Source organism: Ictidomys tridecemlineatus, chromosome 1 (genome assembly GCF_052094955.1).
Source record: "Ictidomys tridecemlineatus isolate mIctTri1 chromosome 1, mIctTri1.hap1, whole genome shotgun sequence".
In the NCBI taxonomy this organism is placed as follows: domain Eukaryota; kingdom Metazoa; phylum Chordata; class Mammalia; order Rodentia; family Sciuridae; genus Ictidomys; species Ictidomys tridecemlineatus.
Window position 1 is genome coordinate 153950979 of NC_135477.1, and position 27483 is coordinate 153978461.

The 27483-nt window shown below is 34.4% G+C and overlaps 1 protein-coding gene across 5 annotated transcripts in view; it reads right to left on the minus strand.

The window, feature by feature from the left end:
- Mapk9 (mitogen-activated protein kinase 9) overlaps nucleotides 1-27483 on the minus strand; it is a 50873-nt gene that overhangs the window by 21433 nt on the left and 1957 nt on the right. For 4 of the 5 annotated variants that reach the window (XM_040273742.2, XM_021735979.3, XM_013364787.4 and 1 more), the window contains exons 2-5: nucleotides 18360-18530; nucleotides 8388-8517; nucleotides 5620-5678; nucleotides 2337-2475 (exon numbers count right to left, since the gene is read on the minus strand). In XM_040273742.2, coding sequence (XP_040129676.1) covers nucleotides 2337-2475; nucleotides 5620-5678; nucleotides 8388-8517; nucleotides 18360-18481 — 450 coding nt within the window. In that variant the 5' untranslated portion in view covers nucleotides 18482-18530. Of the gene's footprint in view, nucleotides 1-2336; nucleotides 2476-5619; nucleotides 5679-8387; nucleotides 8518-17708; nucleotides 17950-18359; nucleotides 18531-27483 lie in introns of those variants that run through there. The other variant, XM_078050111.1, reaches the window with a different exon arrangement.

Consider the following 27483-nt stretch of genomic DNA (forward strand, 5'->3'; position numbering starts at 1 on the left):
AACAAATAGGGGTGGAACTGAGGTTCCAAGAGAGGCTTGCTGACAAGGTGAAACTGATGAAAGACCTGAGGTTCTGAAACATCTGAGGTACTGAGAGATTTAGATGGCCGGGAAGAAAACAGGGTTCTGCAATAAGAACATACTACTCCCCCTTAAAACAAACACCTCATGCAAATAAAAGATCAGTGCTATGAAGTCCATGTTCAAAATATTGACAGGGAAGTAAATATAACTGAAAACCCATTTCCAAGGGGAGGAACACAGGAAGCCAGTTATTAAAGGGTGAAGATGGTGCAGAGGTGGGTCATGAAATCGTTCTCTCAGGTCTTCATAGGTTTCTAAACACTCTGGCAGGCAATCCATATACACTTTGGGTCCTTTCTGACCTGCTTGCTGGTTGGTAAGAATGGACCCTGGGCTGTAAGACAGGATATTTCATAAAGGCAAGTATGTGCTGTAATTCTCACTGGGTGATATTTGTTTCCCACTTACCACTGGGCCAAAGAAGGGAGGAGAAAGTAAGGCAAATTGTTTCCCCTTCCAAAATTACTAGGGCCTAAGAATCTAAGAAATTATTCTAAAGCATGAATTTAACAGAAAATAAATGTATTTATGAGATAGTAAGAGTTACTTATATTAAAATAACTCTTAAAGTTACTTTAATACAAAGTAACTTTATATTAAAAGGCCTGTGAAAATTTTAGGAGTATAAATAGAATGGTTCATTAGGAATCTTTATTTTTTAATCCAGGAGTCTAGTGTTACAGTTTTTAAAGTAAATTTGCCATAATCACTTATATTATTTTAATTGACCACTTGGTGGCAGCAAAGACTACACTTTAAACAATAGCACTCTGGTGGGCAAACCAGATGCTTATCAGAGTGCTAGCCTCTAGGAGAATGATGTGCCAGGTCTATGCCCACTCTGGGTGGGTGCCACTGTGGGAAGCTTCTGTTCAGTGACATGATAGACCGAACCTTCCCTGTCACCTAAAAGATACACTCATACATTCCTGGTGGGACTGCAAATTGGTGCATCTACTCTGGAAAGCAGTGCGGAGATTCCCAGAAAATTTGGAATGGAACTATCACTTGACCCACTCCTTAGCATATATCCAAAAGACTTAAAATCAGCCTTCTGCAGTGATGCAGACACATTAATGTTTACAGCAACTCAATTCATAATAGCTAAGCTATGGAACCAACCTAGGTGCCCTCCAACAGATGAATGGATAAAGAAAATGTGGTATATACACACAAAGGAATATCACTCAGTCTTAATGAAGAATAAAATTATGGCATTTGCAAGTAAATTGATGGAACTGGAGACTATCACACTAAGTGAAATAAGATAATCCCCAAAAACCAAAGGCCAAATTTTCTCTCTGATATGCAGATGCTAATTACAGAACAGGCAGCAGAGTCAGGGAGTGGAGGTTCACTGGACTGAACAGGGTGAATGGGGGAAAGGAGAAGATGGAAATGGGAAAGACTGTAGAATGAATCAGATGTAACTTTCCTGTGTTCATGTATGAACACATGATCAGTGTAACTCCACATCATGTACAAGCACAAGAATGGGTAGTTATATCCCATGTATGTATGATATGTCAAAATACATTCTACTATCATGTATAACTAAAAAGAACAAATAAAAAATTTTAAAAATGATTTAGGGGATGCTAAGACTATCTAATTCCAATAAAAATGTATTATCTCTGCTGCTAGTTTCACTCAACATTTTAGGTACTTAAAAAAATTCTATCATGATGTTCTACTTATATAGCAGTACAAGTCAAAATGATAAAATCGTATACAACCAACTTGGAGAATTTACATTTATCTCTTTTGTTTTTAAGTATTATTTCCTGACAGTACAGGTAACTCCATCATACTATTTGGGCTCTAATTTTCCCTCTTCCCAAACCTAAATTCCTTGCTCAAAAAAAGGATATTTCAAATATGGCAAAAATGTTAACACTTAGAGAAATTTTGAATATGTTATTTGGGAATTCTCTTGTCATATTCTTGCAATTTTTCTCTAAGTTAAAATAAACAAAAAACAAAAAAACAACAAAAATGGATTCCTCTGAAGTACCAGACTGAGCTACAGGAGCTATATCCCTATAGCTCCCTCATCCCTGTGCCAGAGTACCAAAAATGTTTTCTGATCTGAACAATGTTTTGAAATATAACAAAATATACTATAGTATATCTGAATTTTTAACACTGTTGAATTTCTTTAAAAAATTAAGTTTTTTTTTTAAATTTAGAAGATTGTGACAACCAAATGATGGTTATTTTAAAAATAAAATTATCATGTTATCACTACTTACTCTGTGAATTATACCAGCTGAATGTAGATGTTTAATACCACAAAGCATCTGGTAAAGAAGGTAGGACATTCTTTCATGATCCAACTCCATATGAATAACCTGACATAAGTTAGCATCCATTAGTTCCATAACCAAATACCTGGGATAAAAACAAACAAAAAACGTCAGCTATGGGGCTGGGGATGTGGCTCAAGCGGTATCTCGCTCCCCTGGCATGTGTGCGGCCCAGGTTCGGTACTCAGTACCACATACAAACAAAGATGCTGTGTCCACCGAAAAATAAATACCAAAAATTCATTCTCTCTCTCTCTCTCTCTCTTTAAAAAAAACAACAACAAAAAACATCAGCTATATACATGAAAATTATCTAACATTTCTTTGTTTATTAAACCAGAATTTTTATGAAATAGCAATAACTTATCTAATCATCTCATTGTCTAATGTAAAAAGATAACTTATTTTCTCTAAATATATATAAGGTATCTTAAAAAGAATCAAATGTATAATAGAACTTTGTAAAAAGTTTCCAAAGGACATAAAAAAACTAACTTACTCAATGTCTTGATTTCAAGTTAAAAACAAAACAATTTTTATATCACAGCAAATAGAATCTCATACAAATTCTTCTACTTTTTTCTATTTGATTATTCTTACCAAGATATAGACCATGCTGTTATAGGTTCATCAATCTTTAACAAATGAACTATCCTGGTGGGGGATGCTAATAATAGAGAGGCTCTGTAAAGGGGGAGAGGATATATGGAGACTCTGAACCTTCTGCTCAATTTTGCTATGAATCTAAATTTACTTTTTTAAAAAAAGCATATTTTTTTAAAGCGATCACACAACAACAAAAATAAAACTTTAAATTCCACTTTCCCCACCACCTACTGCTCCATCTTTTGGCTCCCTCTTCAGGCTTAACTCCCCAAAGAGGTAGTTATACTTGCTAACTATAATTCTTCATCTATTTTTTTTTTCTTAATGACATTCTGATCAGACTTGTGCCTCTATCATTCTGCTGAAACTGTCCTCAAGACCATCTATAACCTTCATGTTGCTAAATCCAATGGCCTGGTCCTGGCTGATTGTCCTGACCTTTCATACCCTGAAAGGTCAGCTTCCTATTGGAGTGTCCAGAAATCAGTTTTGGCCCTTTTCTCTAACTACACACACTACCCTGGTGAATTCCAGACTCACAGCTTTAAGTACCATTTACAGTTTCCCAAATTCCAAACTTTGACACATACTTCTCTCCTGAATCCCAGGCTCACTTATCTACCTGTGTACTTCAAAGTTCCACTTGGATGTCCAATAAGTGAATGTCCATGTCAAAAACTGAACACCTGGTTCCACCTGCTCCCCACCCTTAATCTGCTCGTCTCATAACTTTCCTCATCTCAGTTCTGAGCTCCTTCCTCATGAAGGTGCTCAAACATCCAGGTGTGGTTCTCAAATCCTCTCTCTCATACCACACATCCTACCTAACGGCAAATACTGCAACTTTACCTTCAAAACAGTTTTGGGTTCCAGTCTCCTCTCTTCACCCTATTACCCACCATAATATGTTACATGAATAGCTATAATTACTTCTCTTACTAACTGGGATCCTACCCTTTACAGAGGGTTCTCTATCCCTAAACAGTTATTCTTTGAAAACAAAAGCCAGGGGAGCTCTCTGCTCTGCTCGAAATCTTACAGGTTCAGAGTGAAGGGACCTTCTTACTGCAGTATCTAGGCATACCACTTCTCTGAAACCACTTTCCTCCCAGCCCCAACTCTAGCTACACTGGCCTTTTGGAGGACTTCACAACCATGGGGAGAGGTCTCACTGCTATTCCTTTACTTTGTCTGTTTATTCTATCTCAATTGCACCTTACTCCAAATATCTATAGGACCAAATCTCTCACTTCCTTCAAGGCTTTCTTCAAATGTCATCAACTCACTGAGGTATTTCCTTAATTACCCTGTGATAGTTCATTTTAGGTGTCAATTTGGCTACACTAAGGAAATCTGGTAAAGCATTATTCAAGGTGTGTTTAGGAGCATGTTTCTGAAGGAGAATAGCATGTTGAGACTGAGTGTACTAAGTAGGGAAGATCTGTCATCAGTGTGAGCAAGCACCATCTAATTGGCTCAGGGCCCAAAGAGATCAAACACAGAAAGTAAGTTGGACTTTTCTCCAAGAGCTGAGAGACTTTTCTACTGCCTTGGATATCAGAACTCTAGGCTCCCTGTTTTTTTTGTTTTTTTTTTTAATTCTGGGACTTGTACATTAGCAGTCTCCTTAGTACTCAGGCCTTTGGCCTCATTCTAAAAGTTACACCATTGGCTTCCTGATCTGCAGCCTTTTGACTGGGACTGAGCCATGCTAGCAGCATCCAGAATCTCCAGCTTGAAAATGACCTGTCAAGAGACTTCTTGGCCACCATAATCATGTGAGCCATTTTTTCCTAATAAATTCCCTCTCACATCTCCTATTGGTTCTGTCTCTCCAAAGAACCTTGACCAATATATCACCCTATTTAAAATTGCAGCCTGATTCCCAGACCCCAGTATTTCTGATTCTCTGACCCAGCCTTACTTTTTGTCCAAAGCACTGAACACATTCTGATGAACTACACTTTTTCCTGATATATTATATTTATTGTCTGTCTTTCCTAGCTTTCCCAGCAAGGCTCTAGGAGGGAGTTTATCATATATAATTCATAAGTAATAAAAGGAATTTTTGCTTGTATTGATCATAAATGTATAGCAAATCCAAGAAAATGTATAACATATGGTGGGCAATCAAATTGAATTGACCAAATACATCAATAAATTTAGGATGAAGTTGGGCATTATGTCTCAAAATATAAATTAGTATTCTATTTCACTGTTAGTAAGATGGCTCTGTTTAGAGGTCTGGAAACACATGATATTTAATGACATATCATTTCAAATAACAGTTCTAAATACCCAAACCCTGCAATTCTGGATATCAGGGCCTGAAGAAAACATTTTATAGTTCAGTACAACTACAAGGGTAGCAGTATTAATGGGCACTTTGTGCTTACAGAAATTCTTTTCATTATCTTTTGCCTGCTATGGAGATGACAACATTCTGGGCACAAATATCTAAATATTATGATCCATTTTTCCTAGTATTTGTCAACCACAGACAAAAGTATCTATGGTATCAACAAAACTACATGGTCACCTACATTTTCTAAACATAAAAAGCAGTTACTTTAAAATGTTCAGTGATTTTTATTGTATGTTACCAAATAAAAATGATACTTACACATCTTGAAATTCTTCTAAAGTTTTTTGTGGTGTAAACACATTTAACAAACTAATTATCTGAAAAGAAAAATTATATATCAGTATCTCAGATGACTCTTCTTGATTATAAAAGTTGTACATTAAAATGTATTAGAATTAGAAAAAAATCACAGAGAACTCAATATTTTATTATTATTATTATTATTGTTTTTACCAAAATTTTCTATTACATGGCATTTTTAAAAAGTTAAACATCAATTGAAGATAAGACAAACTTTTAATCAAATCACTTTTATATATCTCTAGTAACCTAAACTACTATTACAGAATTTAAACAAAGAATGTCATTTTGGCTCTGAAAGTAAAAGAGGTAAAATTATGGGTAGGAAAACACTAATTAAAGTAATATATTAACTCTGAAAACTTAAATACTATGTACAAAATTAAAAAGTTTTGAAATATGAAGGCTTAGCTTATAGTTTTTGGTGTGATAAAGATGAAATGCCTCATAGCAGTAAGTGTTTACTTAAAGAGGGTTAAAGAGTTGCCTGCACTGCAGACCTCTTCCTTGGCCTGCATAGTTGTAAACAATGTCTCATTGCTCTCTGCACACCAAACATACCTCCTCAGTCATTTCAAATGACCAAGGGAAAGATAAACTTTTCACTGTCTAGGATTGGATGACTAGTTAATTACAGAAAAAATAAAATTGTATCTATATATCCTTATGTCAAAATCAACTCAAAATGGAACAAAGTTTTAAATCTAGAACCAGAAATTATAAAACATTAGAATATGAATAAACATTTATTTAATCCTGGTACAAAAAAATCTTTTATAAGCATGGCAGCAAACTTTGTATATCTGGTTAAATTAAAATAAAACAAAAAAAATGGATTAAAAAATCAGTATGGCAAAAGCATAATGATAAATGTGAAAAGAAGTTCATTGTTTGAATATACAAAATCCTAAAAATGCACAAAAAAGAGATGAAAATGAAAATGGACAAAGACCCTGAAAAGCAAGTTTTTAATTAAATAAAAACTGACTCATAAACATACAAAAAGGAATTCAACTTCAAAAATAAGATAGTATATGTCAGCCGGGTACAGTGGCATATGCCTGTAATCTCAGCAACTCAGGAAGCTGAGGCAGGAGGATTGAGTTCAAAGCCAGTCTCAGCAGATTAGTGAAGCACTTAGCAACTCAGTGAGACCCTGTCTCTAAATAAAATACACAAATGGACTAGGGATGTAGCTCATAGTTAACTACCCCTGGGTTCAATCTCTGGTACTAAAAAAAAAAAAAAAAATAGCATTTGTTATCTACTAGCAAAAAAGAAAAACCACAAACAAAAAACCAACAATATGTAATGTTAGGGAATTCTGAAGCAGAAGACATTCTTAGATATTTTAATGAAAGTATAAAACTGACAGCCTCCCCTGATGTCAGTTTGTCAGCATATATTAAAACCAGAAGTGTGAATATTCTTTGGTCAGCAATCTTGGCCAAGAAATTCACCTGGATAAATGTGCAAAGATTCATGTATAAGTGCTCATTGTAGCATTACTTATAACCACAAAAAACTAGAAATAATATCCAATGATGTGTGATTTGTTAAATAAATCATTGTACATCTGTATTATGGAACCAATTTTAAAAATGACTTATATCTATGTTCATTAAAGTATATGGGATCTACTGACATTATAAACCAGGATGAAGAATAATATAATCTTGTTTATATAAATGTGCACACATATGTGAAAGAATGCTCATCAAAAAATGTTAATGCTAGTGATCTGTTGATGGAGGAACTCGGGAATTTTTGCTTTCATATATATGTATATATATGTATATATGTGTGTGTATATATATATATGTATATATGTGTGTGTATATATATATATATATTGTTTGAATTTAAAAATAAATAAAACCATATATTATATAACATAGAAAATTTTTCAAATAAAATAAAGCATCTATTTAAGAAATTACGACCAACTTAAACTACTGATTCAAAAAAATGAATCCATTTTAGGTTTGTATTTAATGTCCCTACACCAGAAAGATCTAGCATAAATGTTAAAACAAAGGGAACCATATAAAGTTTAGTGTAATCTTAACTATTCTTCCCTCTTTAAAACAAAAAGGCAGCGGGGTGGTCCTCATGAATTGATTTCTAAAATCTCTTAGATTTCCCATTTTATTATTTCACCACATGGCCAGGTTATCAAAAATCAAAAATGCTCAGAAAACATAAGTAGGACATAGAGTACACTTGACCAAACCTCATTTTTCTAGAGATATAGTATTTCTTCTCAAAACTTAGTGTTTTGATTTCTGTGGAGATGACAAGTACAGCTATCCTGAATGTCACATCATCTAAAAACATGTATTTAAAACAGAGATCTCTGTATACAAAGTAAAAAGTACATCTTTCAAAAAAATTTTTTCCAAAAAATATTTAGCTGTTTTTAAATTTATTAGGTCAATATATGTTACTATTTTATAGTGACAGAAGTAGTGTTTATAGAGAAAGAAGTGTCACAGGATTAATTGGCATTCCTTAGTTGAGTGACCTAAATTCCTATGGATGATGAATCCTCTTTCTAACTTCAATCTTCCCAGTGATGATTAAGAATTTTATCAATAAAATATAATCATTTTAATAGGCTTTTTTTCTCATTTATCCTAGGTCTAAATTTAATGAATCTCCAAAAGATTATCATATCACTGACAACACCAAAGCATACACACAGAGGAAACAAATACATAACTTACATTTTTATGATTGACACATTTTAGGAGGACAAGTTCACGATAAGCTCTCTTTGCATGAGTTTGATTTTGAAAAGGACGACTTAGTTTCTTGACTGCAACATTTATCCCAAGAACTGTATCAAAAGCAGCACTATAATTAGGAAATATAATAAACAATCCATTAGGATGATTTTAGAAAAAATAACAATGGAAATATATGTATCCAATAAATTATCTTTTAAAATGAATAATGTGGAAACATCTTTCTACTTGTTTGCTGTAAAGGGACTTGTACACCAGAAGAGAAAAGTGAATTGGTCAAGATGGCAGGATGAACTAACTCTTACATGGAATCATGGAAATTTCAGCTGCAATTAGGATGGGATACAGTGATCCTTTGCACATTAAACTTTCATCATGTTAGTTGAGATTATTATAGGTAACTTAATGCAGAGCATCTAAGACTGGTGAAGAAATGAAATCTTCAGGTAAAGAAATTGAAAATATTCACTATTTTTATCAGTAAGTAAAATATATTAAGGAGCATCAAAGCAGAGGAAATGGTTATGCTCATGAAGAGAATTTAATCAATCTAAATTCTGATGATATTTTTCACAGACAAAAGAATCTTAAAAAGAAATAGAAGCCAAAATCTCAGTTCATGGTAAATCCCCAAGATACAAAATCTCTAATGTAATCAATTGCTATATATAAATTTTGCTAGAAATACTTCCTCCTATTATAGTAAGAATAAAATCCAGAGTCTCTGTTTCTAGCATTTCAAGTTCTATGATGAAATTTGGTGTTCATTTTCCTTCAGGAAAGAGACATGAAAATTGAGTAGCCTAATGGCATATTTTCAGGTTTCACTCTAGCACTAAATACCATTATTACGGTTATTACCTTTTGATTAATCATTAAGGGTAAAAATAGCTTAAGAACATCAGAGAACCTAAGCATCATTTAAAATATTGCTCCTAATTATTTATTTATTTTATTAAGTCTATAACATTGTTTTATTTATTATTTTCTCTTAATGATGCTTTTTGGCCAAACAACTCTAATTTAATTCAATCTATTTTTAAGTTGAAGGCTGTCACCATAGCATTTGGTTAAGAATTACTAGAAATGTCATTCTTAACTACTTTTTCTTTAATTTATTTCATAGTACATGTATGTGTATACACATACATAAATCTACATACCCACTTGCCAATCACATGAATCACTTGCCAATCACATGAATCATAAAATATTAAAGATTAATCTATTTGTGTTCATTTATATCAAAATATTTATCAGATTCAACAATTTGAAAACAGACACATCTTGGTTTTAAAAGTTTTGTCCAAAATTTCAGTTAGACAGGAGTTATGAGTTAAATTTGCCTTCTTCTGTATAACATGGTGACTACAGTTAATAACATGGTGTAGTCTTGAAAATTGCTGAGAATAGATTTAAAGCATTCTCACTACAAAAAATTGAAGTATGTGAAGTAATACATATGTAAATTAGCTCAATTTAGCTATTCCATAATGTATGCACATTTCAAAACTACATGCTCTACATGATAAACATATACTTTTTGTCAGTTAAAAACATTTTGTCCAAAATGAGCCAAATGGGCCTATTTTAAGCATCTGAGTAGACACATGCTTCTTCATTCCTGGCTCTGACTCCAGAAGCTATGACTTTCAAGTATTTCTGGTTTGGGTTCTTGTGATCACTTTTTAGCTTCAGAAAAAATATTTTTAATCACTATTTATTCATTTACCAACTTTAGAAAGTAACTATTTGCTACCTATTATAAAAACTAAGGATTTAGCCATGTACTTGAAATTCCTAACACCTCCCAGTTTTGATCTTATGTTAATTTTAGGGTTGTTTTTTTTTTTTGGTTGCCTTTATATCTTTAAATAATATGCCTAAACTTCTTGTTCCATCAGTTTTCAAAGGTACTTCTGGACTTCCAAGTATGTGAAATGAGACAATTTTATTGCATCCCCTATCTCCTTTCTTTTACTCTCAACCATCCTCCTTTTTCTTCCAAAATTCAGTCATAAATGGTTAAGCTTACTAACATATTTATTTTATATTTATAGCTAAGTATTCTGTGTTTCCTCCTTAGGATGTGTTTAAATGAAAACCAATACACTGAATGTGAACATGTAAATATTACTAGTTATAGAGCTGGGATCACATTTCATTTTCTAAATATCACATGACCTTTGCTGCCACTCACATACATGCATCTTGGAGCTTCTTTTAAAGCCTACTACATAGCTATTAACCTGGGATTTCTGTTCACTGCCTGTTTTGTTTCTCATGTTACAAGTTATGACATTGTCTTTCTTATTAGAGTCCATCCTCAAGGAATTTCCCCAGAAAAAGTACGTAGAAGAGAAAGAGCCTTACTTTGCCCTCTTCTTGCATTGATAATTTTCCTTCTAAGTTAAAAATCAATTTTCTCTCAGAACTTGAAGGCCATTGCTCCACTGATTTCCATCTTTGAGTATTGTTGGCAAGGAGGCAGTCTATCTGATGTTTATTCCTGAATTTTGTGTTTTGTTCTTCAGATCGATGATTTATCATAAAGAGCCATGTTCAATCAGCTGCTCAAAGTTCTCCTCACACAACCCTTCCAACTGTTATCCTTCCTGTCCACCAAAGACAAGAACTACTTCTGGCTTTTATGGTAATCACTTCTTTGCTTTCACTTGCTAAACACACCTCCTTAAGGCCCCATAGTTTATTTTTGTTTGGTTTTTTGAAATCTATATATGATTTCTTTTGTTCAACATTGTATTTATGAGTTTCACCCATTATTCTGTATAGTTATAATTCATTCTGTCATTGTTATAATATTCATTTCATGACTATATCACCTAACATTGACAGATATTTTAGTTGCTTTTAGCCTTCAATTAACTGTAATAAATATTGTCATAAATATTCTTTATATAGGTCCAGGTTCCCTATGCATGTATTTCTGATAAGTTAATAGCTAAGAGTGGGAATGAATATATTCTATTTTGGTATACATTCCCAAAGTTATTCTATTAATTTCTAGGTCCACCTGCACTAAACAAAAAGTTTACCTGTGGGAGCTGTATGTGAGCTGTTCTATATTCTCACCAATACTTGGTATTATCTATATTTTACTTTCTTAACCATTGTGCTGACTGTACAGTGGTATTCATTGTATAAATGAGAATACAACTTTAATTTGCATTGCCCTGATGAATAATGACACTAAGCATATTTTTTCTGTTTTTCAGTTATTTGAATTTCCTCTTTTATAACAATATATTTTTTATTTGATTGTCTCTGATTATTTTATTGATTAGAGCTCTTTATATATTCAGAATAAGAGACTTTGGTCAGTCTATACTCATCCCTCAGTATCCATGAAAGATTGGACCTAGAACCCTCCACAGATACTCAAGTCCCTTACATAAAATGATATGGTATTTGCATATATCCTATGTACATTCTTCCATATACTTTATCTCTATATTAATTATAATACCTAATATAATGTATATTCTGTATAAATAGTTGTTATACTGTTTTGTTTAGGGAAAAATAACAGGGTAAGAAGTCTGTACATGTTTAGTACAGATGGAATATTTTTTCAGAATATTTTCAATCTGCAGAACCTAGGGATATGAAAGGTAGACTGTATCTTCTTTTTTGGAGGGGCAGGTACCAGGGATTGAATTCAGAGGCACTTGACCACTGAGCCACATCCCCAGCCGTATTTTGTATTTTATTTTGAGACAAGGTCTTACTGAGTTGCTTAGAACCTTCCCGTTGCTGAGCCTGGCTTTGAACTTGTGATCCTCCTGCCTAAGCCTCCTGAGCCGCTGGGATTACAGGCATGAGCCACCATGCCTACTCAGACTGTATCTTCTTATGCTTATGCTTATCTTTCTAGTTTCTTAATTTTAATAAATTAAAATTTTTAATTTTAATATAAATTTATGAATCTTTTATGATGAATGCTTTTTATGTCTTGTTTAAAGATGTCTTTTACCCCAAAGATCATGAAAAAATTCCTCCTATATTAAATTTAAATAGCTTTAATACTTTTTCTTTCACATTCAGAGCAATTCAACTGAGATTGAATTTTGTATATAATGTGAGGTTGGGGTTAAATTTCACTTTTTTCCATGTAAATATTAATATGCCCATTTACTGAAAAGACTATCCTTTCCCCAATGCTTGGTAAGACCACTACTATAATAAATCATAAGCCCATCTGTGTATTATTCTGTTTCTAGGTTCTTTATGGTATTCCACTGCTCTGTTGTTTCACCTTGTATCCACATCACACCATCAAATCACCACAGTTTCCTAGTTAGTCTTTGTATCTGTAAGATTCTTTCCCCCTTTTTCTTAAAGGGTATTTTGATCATTCTTGAAACTTTAATTTTACATGTAATTGTTAGAATCATCTTATTAATTTCATTTTTTAAGAAAAGGCTATTTTGATGTAGGTTATAATCAGTCTATAGACAAGTTTGAAAACTGATACCTTAATTTATTCATTATATAATTTATAAACATGATATATCCACCATTGTTTATTTCTTCTAATATATTTTAGCTTTTGGTAGAGGTCGTTCCCATTTTTTTATGATTTTTCACCTACAAATGTAATAAGAAAAAATGTTATCCTATTTTAAATGGTGTATCCTTTTCGAACTTTCATTTTCTTTTTTTCCTTCTGTTTTTTGTCTTGTTTTTTTAAGATGGGATCTCATTACATTGATTGCCTAGGCTTCTTAAAAGAGCCCTTTAAAAACAGAGTTTACACTGGCTGGTGGAAAGCAGGGAAGTAAGAGATATGCTTCATAGGAAGTACTAGTCATGCCATTGCTGCCTTGAAGATAAAGTGGGGGTCAATTGAGAAGGAAAATAGGCAGCCTCTAGGAGCAATGAATGACCTCTGTTTGAAAGAACAGAGGATTGGGGACCTCAGACCTAGAGTAGTAAGGAACTAGAGTCTTTCCACAACTGAAATAAACTTGGAAAAAGACTTTTCCCTAGAGTCTCTATGTAAGAGCTCAGCCCAGGCAACATCTTGGTTTCAGCCTTCAAGTAAGATGCTGAGCCAAGACTACAGGCAAGCTGGCTCAGATTTCTGACCTAAAGAACCATGAGATAATAAATGTGGGCTGTTTTAAGTCATTAATCTTGTGGTAATTTATTATTCAGTAACAAAAAATTAATATATTCTCTCTTTTATAGTTTTCCTACTCTTTTTTGTCTCTCCAGGCTTTATTCTAAAAAATTTTTGCTGATATATCTTCTAGGTAACTAATTCTTCCTTCAGTTATATCTAATATGTTGTTAAATTTACTCATTAAATTCTTAATTCAGTTATTATAGTTCTGAGTTCTAGAATTTCCATTTAGTTCTCTTTTTAAAAAGTTCTCATTTCTATACCTAAAATTTTAATCTTGCCTTTTATTACCTTGAACATTCATATCATCATAATTACTTTAAAATGTGACTATAATAATACCAATACCTCTTGTGAATCTGTTTCTGTTGGATCTTGTCTTATTGCCTTGTATGTTTAGTTATTTTTTTATTGTGTGCTAGATCTTGCTTTGTAAAAACTATTACCTAGAAATATTGATACCTAGCACAATGCTATCTTCCTCCAGAAAGAATTTATATTTACTTCTGCTAAGCATATGGGGACACTAACAATTTAGGTTCACTTCTGTAGAAGTTCAGCAAATGAGATGTGCCTCCATGGACTTATCTCTCTCTCTCTGGTTTCTTTACTTTTAGGATGTAACTCTTGGTCCCAATACAAAGCAAAGGAAATTTGCTAGGTTCTGTTAGAAAGCCCTGAACTCTAATCCCTATCTCTTAGCCATAAGACAGTCCAAAGCACTAGTCAAATACTTCATCTGCCTCTTTTAGAATTTAAATGTCCCCAAGGGAAAGACAACCTCAAATGTTGGGTTCCCCACACTGGGCTTCTGTCTTTCTCTGGATCCCAATTTAATAATTCTTCACTAATTTATAAGCTCTCTAGGGACAAATGCTGAGCATGGGGAAAGTGGTGGGAATATTGTGAGCACAACTATTTCACAGACATATTTTTTATTAATATCCCTAATTTTAGCCACTTGTTTCATTTTCTATACTTGTCATCTCTATATTCACAGCCTCTTAGGATCTATTAAAGATTGTCTTTCTTATTACAAATGACTAATTTATTTATTCTCACTTCCTCTGCTGTTTTGTCTTATCAAGATTCCAACAACTTTAAATATTTGAGAAATTTTTTAAAACCTTAATTCACTCATATTGCCATTGTCCTTTTTTGTGTTTCATTTACCATCTTAAACTAGAAATTCCAAACTGTCATTTGAAAGGTGAACATATTAAGACCCAAGGTCACAGAGCACTATAGCAGTGAAGATCGGAAGTGGATTTAGAACCTATGCCTTCTAAGTCATAGCTATTTTGTGCCTCATACCAAATGTCTCTCTTATCATGGAAATTTTGTTGTGAATATTTGTTTATAAGTACACAGACTATACATATATACACATACACACTAGTAGAGAAAAATAAAACAATTTAAGAGCAGGCCAATGTTCATTATTATACAAAATTGGAGGAAGAAGGGAGTAAAAGATATACCAATTATTTCACACTATGGTTGTAACTGTTAATGACCTTTGTACTGCCAGACCTAATAATAAACACTTAAAAAAGGCTAAATACTTCATAGAACTTTCAAAATATAAAAAACTTTTCCTATTCTAGTTGAACAATTTAATATTTTAAAAGGAGAAAGAAAAGGTGTATGTTTGTTTTCTGCACTCTTCCAATTAATATTACTATATAACTTAGTTGAAATAAGTATTTTAAAATGATAAACATTTAAAAATGTATTTCCTAATAAATTTTACCAACATCATCTAATGAATAAAACATAGAAACAAATCAACAAAAACTTTAAAAACAATTCAAAACTAGGGGTTGAGGACTAGGGGAATATATAAATGGTAGAGTGCTTGCCTAGCACGCACAAGGCCCTGAGTTCTTTCCCCAGCACTGTAAAACAAAACAAAACAAATTTAGGCATCAGAATATTTTATTCTTGTTCCAATCCTCCCATTTAATTGTACGCAAGCCAACAATCTGTCCTTTTTTATGTGTATACCTGTCCCTATGTCTTTACAATGCTCTAATTTAATAAAGACTAACAAGTTTTATAAACTATACACTCCTGTTACATTTATTTTTCAAAACTGCAAATGCACAGTCCTCTGTATTAGTTTCCTATTGCTATTGTAATGAATTACCACCAAGTATTGGTTTAAAACAATAGACATTTATTGTCTTATAGTTCTGGAGGTCAGAAGTCCAAAATGGATCTTATGGGACCAAAATAAAGGAATCAGTAGAACTTTACTTTTTTTCTATCTTTTAGAGGCTTCCAATATTCTTTGCTTCCTGGTTTTACACTATTACAAACTCTGCTTTTGTTATCACATCTCCTTCTTTGACTAAGACCTCTGGTTTCCTTTTTGTAAAGACCCTTTTAATTATATTGTGTTTACCAGAATAACTGAGGCTAATCCTCCAACTTCAAGATCATTAATTTAATCAAATCTGCAGAGTTCCTTCTGTTGTATGAAGTAATATATTGATAGGGTCCAGGGATTAGGATGTGAACATTGGGTGGAGGGCATTACTGACAAAAGAAAGTTTCAGATCATCAATTAATAGTAAACTGACAATATTTTAATAAGCAATAAGATAGAATTCATTTCCTGGTATGGAACCTATTGTTTTATTAGCTTATTTGAGCAAAATCAAGTTTGTTGTTTGTTTGCTTAAACAGTAATATGCCATTACCAGATTATTTCCCCTCTCTTATGTGGTGTCTATAGATTGGTACAAGGGAAAAGGGGGACAAAGAAAGCTAAAATCACTTCTAAAGTTTTTATTTTCCCAAATTAGAACATGAGAAGATACCATAAAACTGAATATCAGTTATAGCTATAAAATTAAAACTGTCTTTAAATGTAATAGCTGTCCTATAGAGATAAATATAATTATCTGAGAATTTTCATGTAGGTATTTAATAAATATGTATTTACTCATTATTGCTAAGATCAGTGGTTCAAATTTAACAATAATTCTTATCTAGCTGTAAGCAACAAGGTCCCAAATTACCAACAACTGGGTTTTGGTCCCAGGCCTATCACTAATACCCTGTTAGACAGGAAGAAGTCACTGAGTCTTCCTAGTCCTATACCATTTGTTTAGTGAGGGTTATGGAAGCACTCACAGTGATTAGATAAAATATACTATTCACATTACTACTAAACTTTCAAAACTAAGTAAATGACAAGTCTATAGGGATAAATGAAGCCCATATTTAAAATAACTGTCTGTCTAAAAGTCACAAAGTGAACTCCCTGAAGATCTTTGATATGTCCTGCTTCTATATCCTTCCTTCCCTCCTCTCTCTATTGCCAAATTAACTGTGTCAAACTACCATTTAATTCTCAATAAGAAATAACTATAAATCAAAAGAATGTTTTATTGTTCATAACTTTTTATTAACATCAATTTTTTTCTAATTTGAAAAACCCACTGATTTTAAATCTTCTCCTGGCACAAAGAATTTAGGTATGGATTAAGCATCTCTAATGTGACAAGCTCCAAATGATGCTCAAACAATTTTAGAATTTGGAGTATTTCAGATTCAGATTTTTTTTAAAATTAGGGATGCTAAATTGGTTAAGTCTATCCAAATATTCCAAAATCTGGGAAAAAATCTGAAATCAAAATACTTCTGCTCCCAAGAATTTCAGATAAAGGATACTCACCCCATACCAATAAAGCACATTGTCAGTAAGAAGTCAAGATCACCACTATATTATATATAAATTGGGCATTCCCTCCAAACCCCTCTCCCTCATTAGTTTCTCTTTCAAATTCTGGACTGCAACCCTCTTAGCTCTAAGGGCCTTCATCCACCTAGGCATAAAAGAACAACTGATTTCCCTGATCACATACTCTCTAACAGAGGATCAGTTAAAAATTGGTAAGGAAGTTTCTCTAAGCTCTGCATCTCTACATGAAAAGATAAACTCCTCTAACACCCAAAGAAATTCTTTTATCTTTAATACCCTTTGCCTACTAGCTATAAACAATACAGTTTCTTTTAGAGACAAAAATAATCTTGTTTTTATTGACCAGAAAGAGGGGGTAAAAAGTTTTGCCCAGAAAAATAAGGGATAAAATGTTTGGGAGGTGCTGATAACTATAGTCTAGAAAACACGTGAAAAACTTTACCTTTAGCTGGCCAGTGATGTCGCAGCAGCTGACTGTCTTACCATGCAAGAGACTAAGGTTCAGGGTCAGACTAACGGTTCTGACGTCCTGGGCTGGACACATAGTTGAAGAGAGACACCAAGGAAGAGACGGCCAGCCCAACCCCTCACACAGCATCCCTTCCTGGTTAATCCATGGTGTGATAATGACACTGACTGGCCTCATCCTGCCAATGAATGGCAAGGCACTGCAATGATGGCGCCTAGAAATGAATAGGAGTGATTGGGAATAAAAGGGGGAGGGGGGGAAAAGGTGGCCATGATGAAGAAATGAATAAAACTCCAAATTTCTGTTACACTGTCATACCTATTACTCTGATATCATAATGACAAGGAAAATGAAAAACAAAACAAAACCAAAAGAAAAAAAAGAAATAAACAAACAAAGCAAAAGAAAAATTGCTACCTATTAATGCAGCATTCTAAGAATTTGGGTTTGTTCCTACAACCTGACTAAATAATAACTTACTGCAAGAGGTTGAGTCAATTTAGCTCATAAACCTATAACAGAGTATTTCTTTTATCATTTAGTGTTTCTAAATTCTGATGATTTATTTTTACTTTTTATTAGAGCAAAAACTCAATCCACACTATTAAAACAGATCAGACTTACCAAACAATTCCTTGGGCTCCAGAGCCAATTGGTTTCAACTGCTGATAACGTTTTAGGACAGTGAAAGTTGAGTCTGCCACTTGCACACTGTAAAACTGACTATCACATTTACTGTCACTCATGATGTAGTGTCATATAATATTCTGAAGAGCTGGTACTGTTGTCAAATTCCTTAAAAGAGAAACAGAATGAATATGCATTCTTACTGAATTATACTTACATAGCTCACTTAATAGTATTTCAAATATACTTGGATATAAGACAATGTGGCTGTTAAGTTGATAAACTGAGTTGACCAAGTTTTAAACCTAAGTAAGACACAAAAATGCAGATATAAATGCATAGATATTTCAGTGGAACAAGATCATTATGAAAGGAATTTTGAGGCCCAATGAGACAAAATCTTAAGGGTTTGCTTTAAAAAATAACCACTTTTGAGAAGATTTATGTATTATCACCAGCAATGGTAAAACTACTACACTACTAAATGCTTCTCATCAGTTTGCTTTTTGCGGGACAAGTTTATGCTTAGCAGTCTCAACCACAAATGAGGGCATTATTTCAAAATGATAGCTTCTAGAATTCCTAAAGAAAAGCAAATGGCCCAGTCTTCCACTACAGATCCAAGACAAAGTGATAAACCAGAAAGCAAGATTCATGTTAAATGACGGGTTGTTGGAGGCCTAGTAACATGGGTAATCATGGATGAGCCTCTGTTTTATGATGCTGGCCTGCAACCCCTGTACCTACAAACTCTGCCTTACCCTACAGTAGAAAATATCAACACTACAAAGTTTATTCACATATGTATGAATATAAATTGGCAACTTCAGAAAGTAGTTTTTTTGTGCTTTAGGCAGTGATGAGATTTCTACTCTGTAGGAATCTAGCTGATTTTATACAGAAAACAAGCAAACATTTACTTGGTTTCCTAGTTCTTGTCTGATGACACTTACTAAAAAGTCAGTAAGTTATTTGTCTTTTTAATTAAAAAGCCAACAATAAAATCATATAGACGGGCTGGGGATGTGGCTCAAGCAGTAGTGTGCTCGCCTGGCACTCGTAGGGCTCTGGGTTCGATCCTCAGCACCACATAAAAATAAAATAAAGATGTTGTGTCCACTGAAAACTAAAAAATAAATATTAAAAAAATTCTCTCTCTTTAAAAAAAATCATATAGATAACCATCCCATACTGCTTAAAAACAGATTTTTTTTTCCTACAGCTTCATCAAATCCCTGCCTTTTGTTCTATCATTTAACATTTAACATCTACTCAATCAGTTTTTTGAGGGATGATTTGTATTTCAATACAATGATATCTAGGATTGCCATGAAACATAGAAATAAATTGATTAATAACAACCTCAACAAAGATGAGAAGTGAAATCAACAGTTTTTCCAATTGACCATTGTCCCATGTTTTTCCTCATTATTCTTTTTTTTAATACTTATTTTTTTTAGTTGGACACAATATCTTTATTCATTTATTTTTATGAGGATCAAACCCAGGGCCTCGCATGTGCTGGACAAGCACTCTACCACTGAGCCACAACCCCAGCCTCAATTACTCTGACCAGCCATTCCTGCTAAGAGTCACTAGTACAGCTGGCTAGATGGGCCTCCAAGGGCCATTTGCACTAGATGTTAGACAAACATGCTGGCTCACATGGACCCTCCCCTGCCTCTAGCAAGATCATCATTCCAACTTATACTGGAGCAACCTAAAGCTTCATGATCTAGAACAACTGCCAAGGCCACACTTCTGTGTGGAGGGGACTCAGGAACAGTCCCAGGCCAAAAGGTCACCGTACCTCAAGCTCCAAGAGGGTAGGCATAGGTCTATCTGCTCACCATGGCATCTCATACTCCAAGGACAGGTCAGGGAAGGCCTGCCAATGGGACACTGAGTGTTCAACAAACCTTCACCGATCTGACCCACATTACAACATTTAATGATTCCCTATAATTCTGTTTCATATTATTGACATCTGAATGAATATCCTTTTCTACAGATTAACAAGAGGCTGGAAGAATTTAACTCAATATTTAGGGGGTGTCTTTGTACATAAAGTGGTAAGTATCATAGAAAATACACCATGAGTAGTTTTGAACCAGTCTTGAAGTAGCATATAATTCACTATTGATGGGAGAAGTATGAGGATCAAGTCCATTATCTATATTCTAACACAAGTTACTATGAGGTAATGGCCATAAGAAAGACGTAAACAAAGGCAAAAAGCAGACGAGATCCTACATAATGGCAGGGCTGCTGAAGACAAGGAAGTTTCGTGGAGGAGGCAGAATCCACCTTAGACTGTTTTGGTAGGGGTAGACAGTAGAGGCACAGAACTCAAATTGTCTAAATATGGCAAAATTTTCAGCTTGGCTAGCAAGGTACAAGTGCAAAGGATTAAAGAGACTCAGCAAAAGAACAGATACCCACTGCAACCTGCTTTGTTGGGGGCAGCCATTCCTTTGTCATATTGTAAATACACCAGTGATACTGGTTATTCACAAAACATTTACCCATGCAAATGAGATCCCATGCCATAACAATGCCTGCCCTCAGTGAACTTATAAAGCATGTGCTGTAAGTACACTCAGAAAGAGACCTAATACAAGAAGGGTCCTAAACCCAGAATGATAGGGAAGATTTTGGAGTATAGGGAGAAGTAGCACCTACAGAGAGAGTGAGATAAGTCATTTGAGATCTAGTTTGCTGTATAGTGGGGAAATGATGACAAAGAAAAAATGAGGTCAGATCAACAAAGGTCATATAAGCTTGGTCCTGAGGGGTGTGTCAAAGCACCAGACATGATCAACCTGGTTTTTCAGATAGGTTATATGGGAAGATGAGAAGGGGATGGATTAGAATAGGTAGGACCAGAGAGAAAAACCAGATAAAAATGACAGGACAGCAGCACATAGGATGAGGAGAAAATGTATGATTTTGAGAAAGTTTACGTTGCTGACCTGGAGATGAGAAAAAATGAGGGTAAGAAGAAGAAAAGCTGAAGGTAAAGCACAAAAGACATGCAGAACTGGTGAGTTCAATTTTGGGAAAGTGTGAAATTCTAAGGCACAAGCAGCACAACTGGGGCACAGGCCACTGATATACGCTAGAATCCATCCTGTCCCTACTGAGCTGCTCAAGTAGAAACAACAGCTGGCAGCTTTCCTGGAAGCCAGGAATGGCCAGATGAACAACTTTTGGCCTTTGAAGTGTGAACAGAAGTGATGTGTGCAACTTCCAGATCATGTTTTTTTGTTGTTTGGCTTTTATTTTATTTTGTTTTATAGAAAGCTGCTCACTCTCCAATCTTTTCTGTCACAGGCCTACAAGGAAGTTACACACAAAAGATGGAAGAGTTGTATTCCTGAATGACCTTGAGCACAGAGCCACCTTCCATTCTGGACCACCTGTTTATGCTGAGGCTGGGACAAATCAATCTCAACATTGTTGAACAACTTTTGAACTTTCTTCTATAGTTACTTGCTACTCATATTCTTACTAGTACCTATATTGTACTAGGTTAGTTTCTTTGAATTTGTGGAGAATATCCAATCATACTAGGATCTATAATTATTAATATGATTTCATCTCAAGATTTAAAATAAATCAAAAATTAAAGTGCCCTTCACTTTTAATAAGTGCCCTTAATAAGCAAAAAAAAAAAAAAAAAAAAAGTCACGTAAGAGAGAAATTGTCAAAGCTCCTTTCTCTGTCACTTTTGGGCTTCATGAGAGCAAGAAAAAGAAACTCAAGACAACCTGAGAAAGGCACACAATTTAGCTATTAATGAATCTCTACTATTGAGATTGTACTTCAATAAACTGAAGTTATCAACTGGGGCTCAGAAAAAGTTTTACAAGTTGGGAAGTACAAGAATTCTTCCTGCAACTACATTAGTATCACACCAAAATCTATATTCACTACCTTACTTCCCACACTAGTGGGTCCTGGTTCTTCACCTGGGTTCCCATGCTGTGTTGCTATGGCCACTATCATCAGTCCAACACAGTCCTGCATCCATACTACTTCTGTATTTGGTAGCACCCACCAGCCTGGATTATAACAACTTTTGTAGATCTGCTTCTTCCCCTAGGCTGTGAGCTCCTCAATAGTAGGGAAGAAGGGGCTAGTGGTATAGTACAGCAGTAAGGTACTTGCCTATCAAGTACAAGACCCTGGATTCTATCCCCAGTACCACCCCCATCAAAAAAAAAAAAAAAAAAGAGCAGGAGGGAAAGGAGTAAACAAGGGTATAGAGATAAAAATAAAAGAAAGCTTCATGGAGGAGGCAAGACCTGACCTGTTCAAAGTATCAACCAGAACATGAGAATGTGGATACTTTCAATACATGCTATTGAGAGCTATAAATTGGTAAATACTTTGTTTTTTTTTTTTGAGAGAAAACAAGTATCATAACTACAATTCTATAATGTATCTAACAAATATATGTGTAACAGAGTATTCAAAGATATATGTGCACGGTGTTTGTAGCATTTCTTGTGATAGGCAAAAAAACTACAAATACCTTAATGTACACAGAGGATTGAATTATTAAAATTACAGCATAAAGTGCTATTAAAGCTATTAAATAGAAGCAGGACTTAATATGTATTGATATGGAAAGATGTCTAAGATATAGAAAAGAAATAAAGCGAATTGAAGAGTATACATAGCAAATACCAATCTATGTACACGTACACACCTACACACCTACACACACAGACACACGATGTAAACAAGTACAGAGAAACTGTAAGAAATGAGAAAATTTCCCTTTCTGGTCTTTTTTATTTTTGGAATCATTCACATATTTCACATTTTAAAAACCTGATTAAAGAAGAAATTTTAAATAAGATGATAAAGATGACTCAGTGATCCACACTCAAACCTTTTAATCACACTACAGCTTCAGAACACTCAAGACATGCACCATATAAATGAACCGACTTGCTACGGTTAACAGATTCTCATAATCATCCTCTTTTGTTTCAATACTTCCTCCTGAATTTTTTATTATCAAACTGTTTTTTGGTGTCCTATTTTAATTCTTATGAAAAAAATAGCTTTGTAAAATAAACTTTTTTCTTCTTAGTGCTAAGGATCAAACTCAGGGATTCACATGTGCTAACCAAGTACTGTACCACTGAACTACACTCCCAGCCCAAACTCACTTTGATAATCAATAACCTTATAGCTTTGCAGAGCCATCCTCTGAACATCAGTTCTTAAGTGACAATACATACTACGATGTAGAATAACAACTAGTATTTGGTTATCACTTCACTAAACTTTTCGGTCCTAAGAATACAGAAGGCTTCTGCCAGCCCTGCTTTCAGGCACCTGGGCCCATTCATTCTCCTCCTCTTCAGCCTCCACTGGCAGCTGTGGGGTAGGCCTTCTTATCACTCTCTGAATCCAGAAATATCAGAAGCACTATGTAAGCCTCCATTTGGGCTATTTTCAAACCACTGCACACAAGAAATTTTAGAGAGATCTGTCCACCTGAGAACCTGTACATAAATACTCATGTACTATTTGTAACAGATTCAAAGTGAAATAATCCAAATGTCCTTCAACTGGTGAATGGTTAAATGATTGTGTATCTGTATCACGGAATACTCCTCAGCATGGAAAAGAACCAAACTACTAACATAATTCAGGTGAACCATAAAGACATTATACAGTTGGCCCTCCATAACCTCTACATCTGAGAATTAAACCAATCATCGATTTAGAAAGGATTTCAGATGATTCATGGGTACTAAGATACAATTAAAAAGGGGGAAAAAGTTCTGGTGTGCTATTGTTATATATAGCAGGGTGACTATAGATAACAATAATGTGCTACACATTTCAAAAAGCTGAAAAGATTTTTAAATTTTTTACTATAAAGAATGATAAATGTTTGAAGTGATAGAATGTCTAACCTGATTTCAATATTATATGATGTATAAATGTATCAAAACATTACATGGTACTCCTACTAATATGTACAATTTTATGTTTAATATATCAGTTAAAAATAATTTTAAATTTAAAAAGAAGACATCTGGGGAAAATTGCATCTATACTGAGCATGTAAAGTACTGACATTTTCTTCTTGTCATTATTCCCTAAATTACACAACAACTATTCATACAGTATTGACATTGTATTAGGTAATATAAATCATTTAGAGATGACTTAAAGTATATGAGAGAGTTTGCATAGGTTATATGCAAATACTATACCATTTTATAAGGGTCTTGAGCATCCATGGATTTTGGTATCCATAGGAGAGAACTAGAACCAATTCCCCAAGGGTACTTAGTTAAATAAAATTGCAAAAGGTCACATTCTATATAATTTCATATATATTCTTGAAATGACAAAATTATAGAGATGTAGAAAATATTAGTGATTGTCAGGGTTTTATATGGTGGGGGCAAGGTAGGTAATAAGGGGTAGCACAAAGAGATCTTTGCAATGATAAAATAGTTCTGTATCTTTATTGTGGTAGTGGTAGTAGTTCTACAAATCTCCATATGTGATAAAATAATAGCGAACTGTACATACAACCGTACTAATGCCAATTTCCTTGTTCCTTGATAATGTACTATTATTATGTAAATATACAATCACTGGAGAAGACTGGGTGACAGGTACTCGGGTCTTTGCAACTTCTTATGGGTCTACGATTATTGCACAATAAGAAATTTATAAAAGTGACAAGTGATCTTAAACTTGTCCCTGAGCGCTGATTTCTTGAAAATACGCAGTAATCACAGCATTTCCTGTTTGAATTTCTTTAATAGTAACTTTTGAGAGTAAGATTCAAAACCTTAGTAGGAGATAGAAAGCACTCTGATCCACTTTTGGGCAAACTAACTAGGATAAGCATACACACCTATTGCACACCTGCAGGCCTATGCCCCAGCAACTTCATCTGCTTGAAATGACTTCCCTTCTGCTTCTGTTCTTCTCCTTCAAAATGTAGTTAGAGCATCTTCTTCTTCCTCAGCTTTCCTCTACAGCCTTTCCTTTCAAACTGTGCTGGGCCTGCCCCATTTTTGCCATCACAACTTGTCTTTATTTAAAAATATTTTACCTTGTAAATCTACCTCCAGCTCTACTCTGAGCTTTTTAATGTTAGAAAATATGTCTGACTTACTTCTCAATCTCCTACTAATTACATAGTGGGTGCCCAGTCAATGTTTATTAAGGTGAAACTAATTGGGAGAATAAATATGGTAGGGTAGTGTGGAGCAGTGGTTAGGATCTGGAGTCTGGAGTCAGGCTCCCAGTGGGTCAGCCACTTAGCTGGGTGACCTGGGGCAAATGACAGTAGTCATCTGCAAAACAGAGATGAACACAGAATCTCGGGGTGCTTCTAGATGGGAAAGTGCAGGCCACCCAAGATGGTGTCATTGACAAGTGCACCCTGAATCTTACTAAACCAACTATAATTTTCAGGAAATAGAGAAAAGCATTAAGTTACATTGCAGAGATGTAGTCAGTAAAACCCCAACTGTGGAAATGCTACAGAAAAACCCATGTACATCAACAAGTAAACTCCAAGGGAAACTAGAAAGAAAATAGAGGGGGAAATCTATATGTTAAAAAAAAAAAAAGTAAGGACATATCAACCAATCACAGCATATGGATCTTACCTGGATCTGCCTTCAAATGATTAAACTATAAAATTCATGATTCAATAAAAAATTTGAATACTAACTGGTTATTTGATTATATGAATGAATTACTGCATGTTCAAGTTTAAAAGGTCCTTATCTTTTGGAGACATATACTGAAAAATTCACGGATGAAGTTAGGCAACATTTAGGATTTGCTTGAAAATAATGAGTGGAATAAATATGTAAGTGAATAAGGTTTGAAATGAAACAAGATTAATGTTTTATCTTGTATATCATGAAAACAATTAGCTCAATATTAATCACTTTGTATAACATTTTACTTGGAAAATTTTATTTTAAATAGACAAATTCAAGTGTATTTTCAAACCTTTATTTAGGGGAGCAAATAGACACATTTTAATCTATCAATAAATTATTATAAAGTACTGCCCACCTCAGATTTAAATTCTCTGAGAAAAATCAAAGCTTTCCAGAGACTATGCCAAAAAAGGATTATTTCTAACCTCACAGAATTCTTCTGGAAGAGGAAAAAAAGGTTAAAAGGAGGAAAACATTTAAATAGACTGGACTTTATTTTTCCAGAACAAATTAAAAGCCAAACAAAAATATTCAGAGGAACTAAGGACCCAGGAAAGAATGTTGAACTGGGGGAAGATCTGGGTTCAAATTCCACTTACCAGCCACTTGCTATGAAGCAGACTGCAAAATGCTGTGAGCCTCTACTTCCTCATCTGTAAAAATGAGTTTCACAGCCGCTACTCACAGGGTTCCAGTAACAATCAAATGAGTACCTAAGCTGGTACCTGGGCAAACAGGGCCTAGTTCCCCTGGCCTTAGGCTACTTTTCCAGATCTTCACAGCTCCTCCCTCCCACACAATCTGTCCTGAAGGTTGACAATCTTGCAACTAAGGTTGAATGAGGTCTGCATTTAGCTTGGCTCACAGAATTTTTATGACAATTTTTAATTAGATATTGCCAACATTTAAAACCCAGAAAAGTACATAAACAAATTTGGAGTTCTGACTTGTAAAAAATTGCTACAAGAAAATTGCTAGTTCTCCAAGATCCCCACTACTCTATGATCTTACACTTGTCCCTGAGGGCTGATTCTCCACAGAGGACTAAAGTCCTTCCTTAGTTTTAACCTTTCACACTTCTGTGCCTCTCCCTGTCTAGAAAAATTCTGGTCACCATTAAAGGCCCACCAGCAACACCTGTCACCTCCTCCACATTTCCATGGCACAGAAACTCCTCTACAGCAGGCATAATACCCTGTCCTGGAAACAGTCTTCTCTCTGGGTTCCTGGGCCCTCCAGGGGGAAGGGACCCTGTTGCTATCTCCTTTGTGTCCCTAGGGCCTAGCAAAAACCATGACCTAGATAATGCAGAATTCAGTAGATGTCTCTCCAATGTGTAGAAAGAAACCAGAGCTGAACTCTTACAAAAATGTAAGATTTATATCACAGCTTGTTCT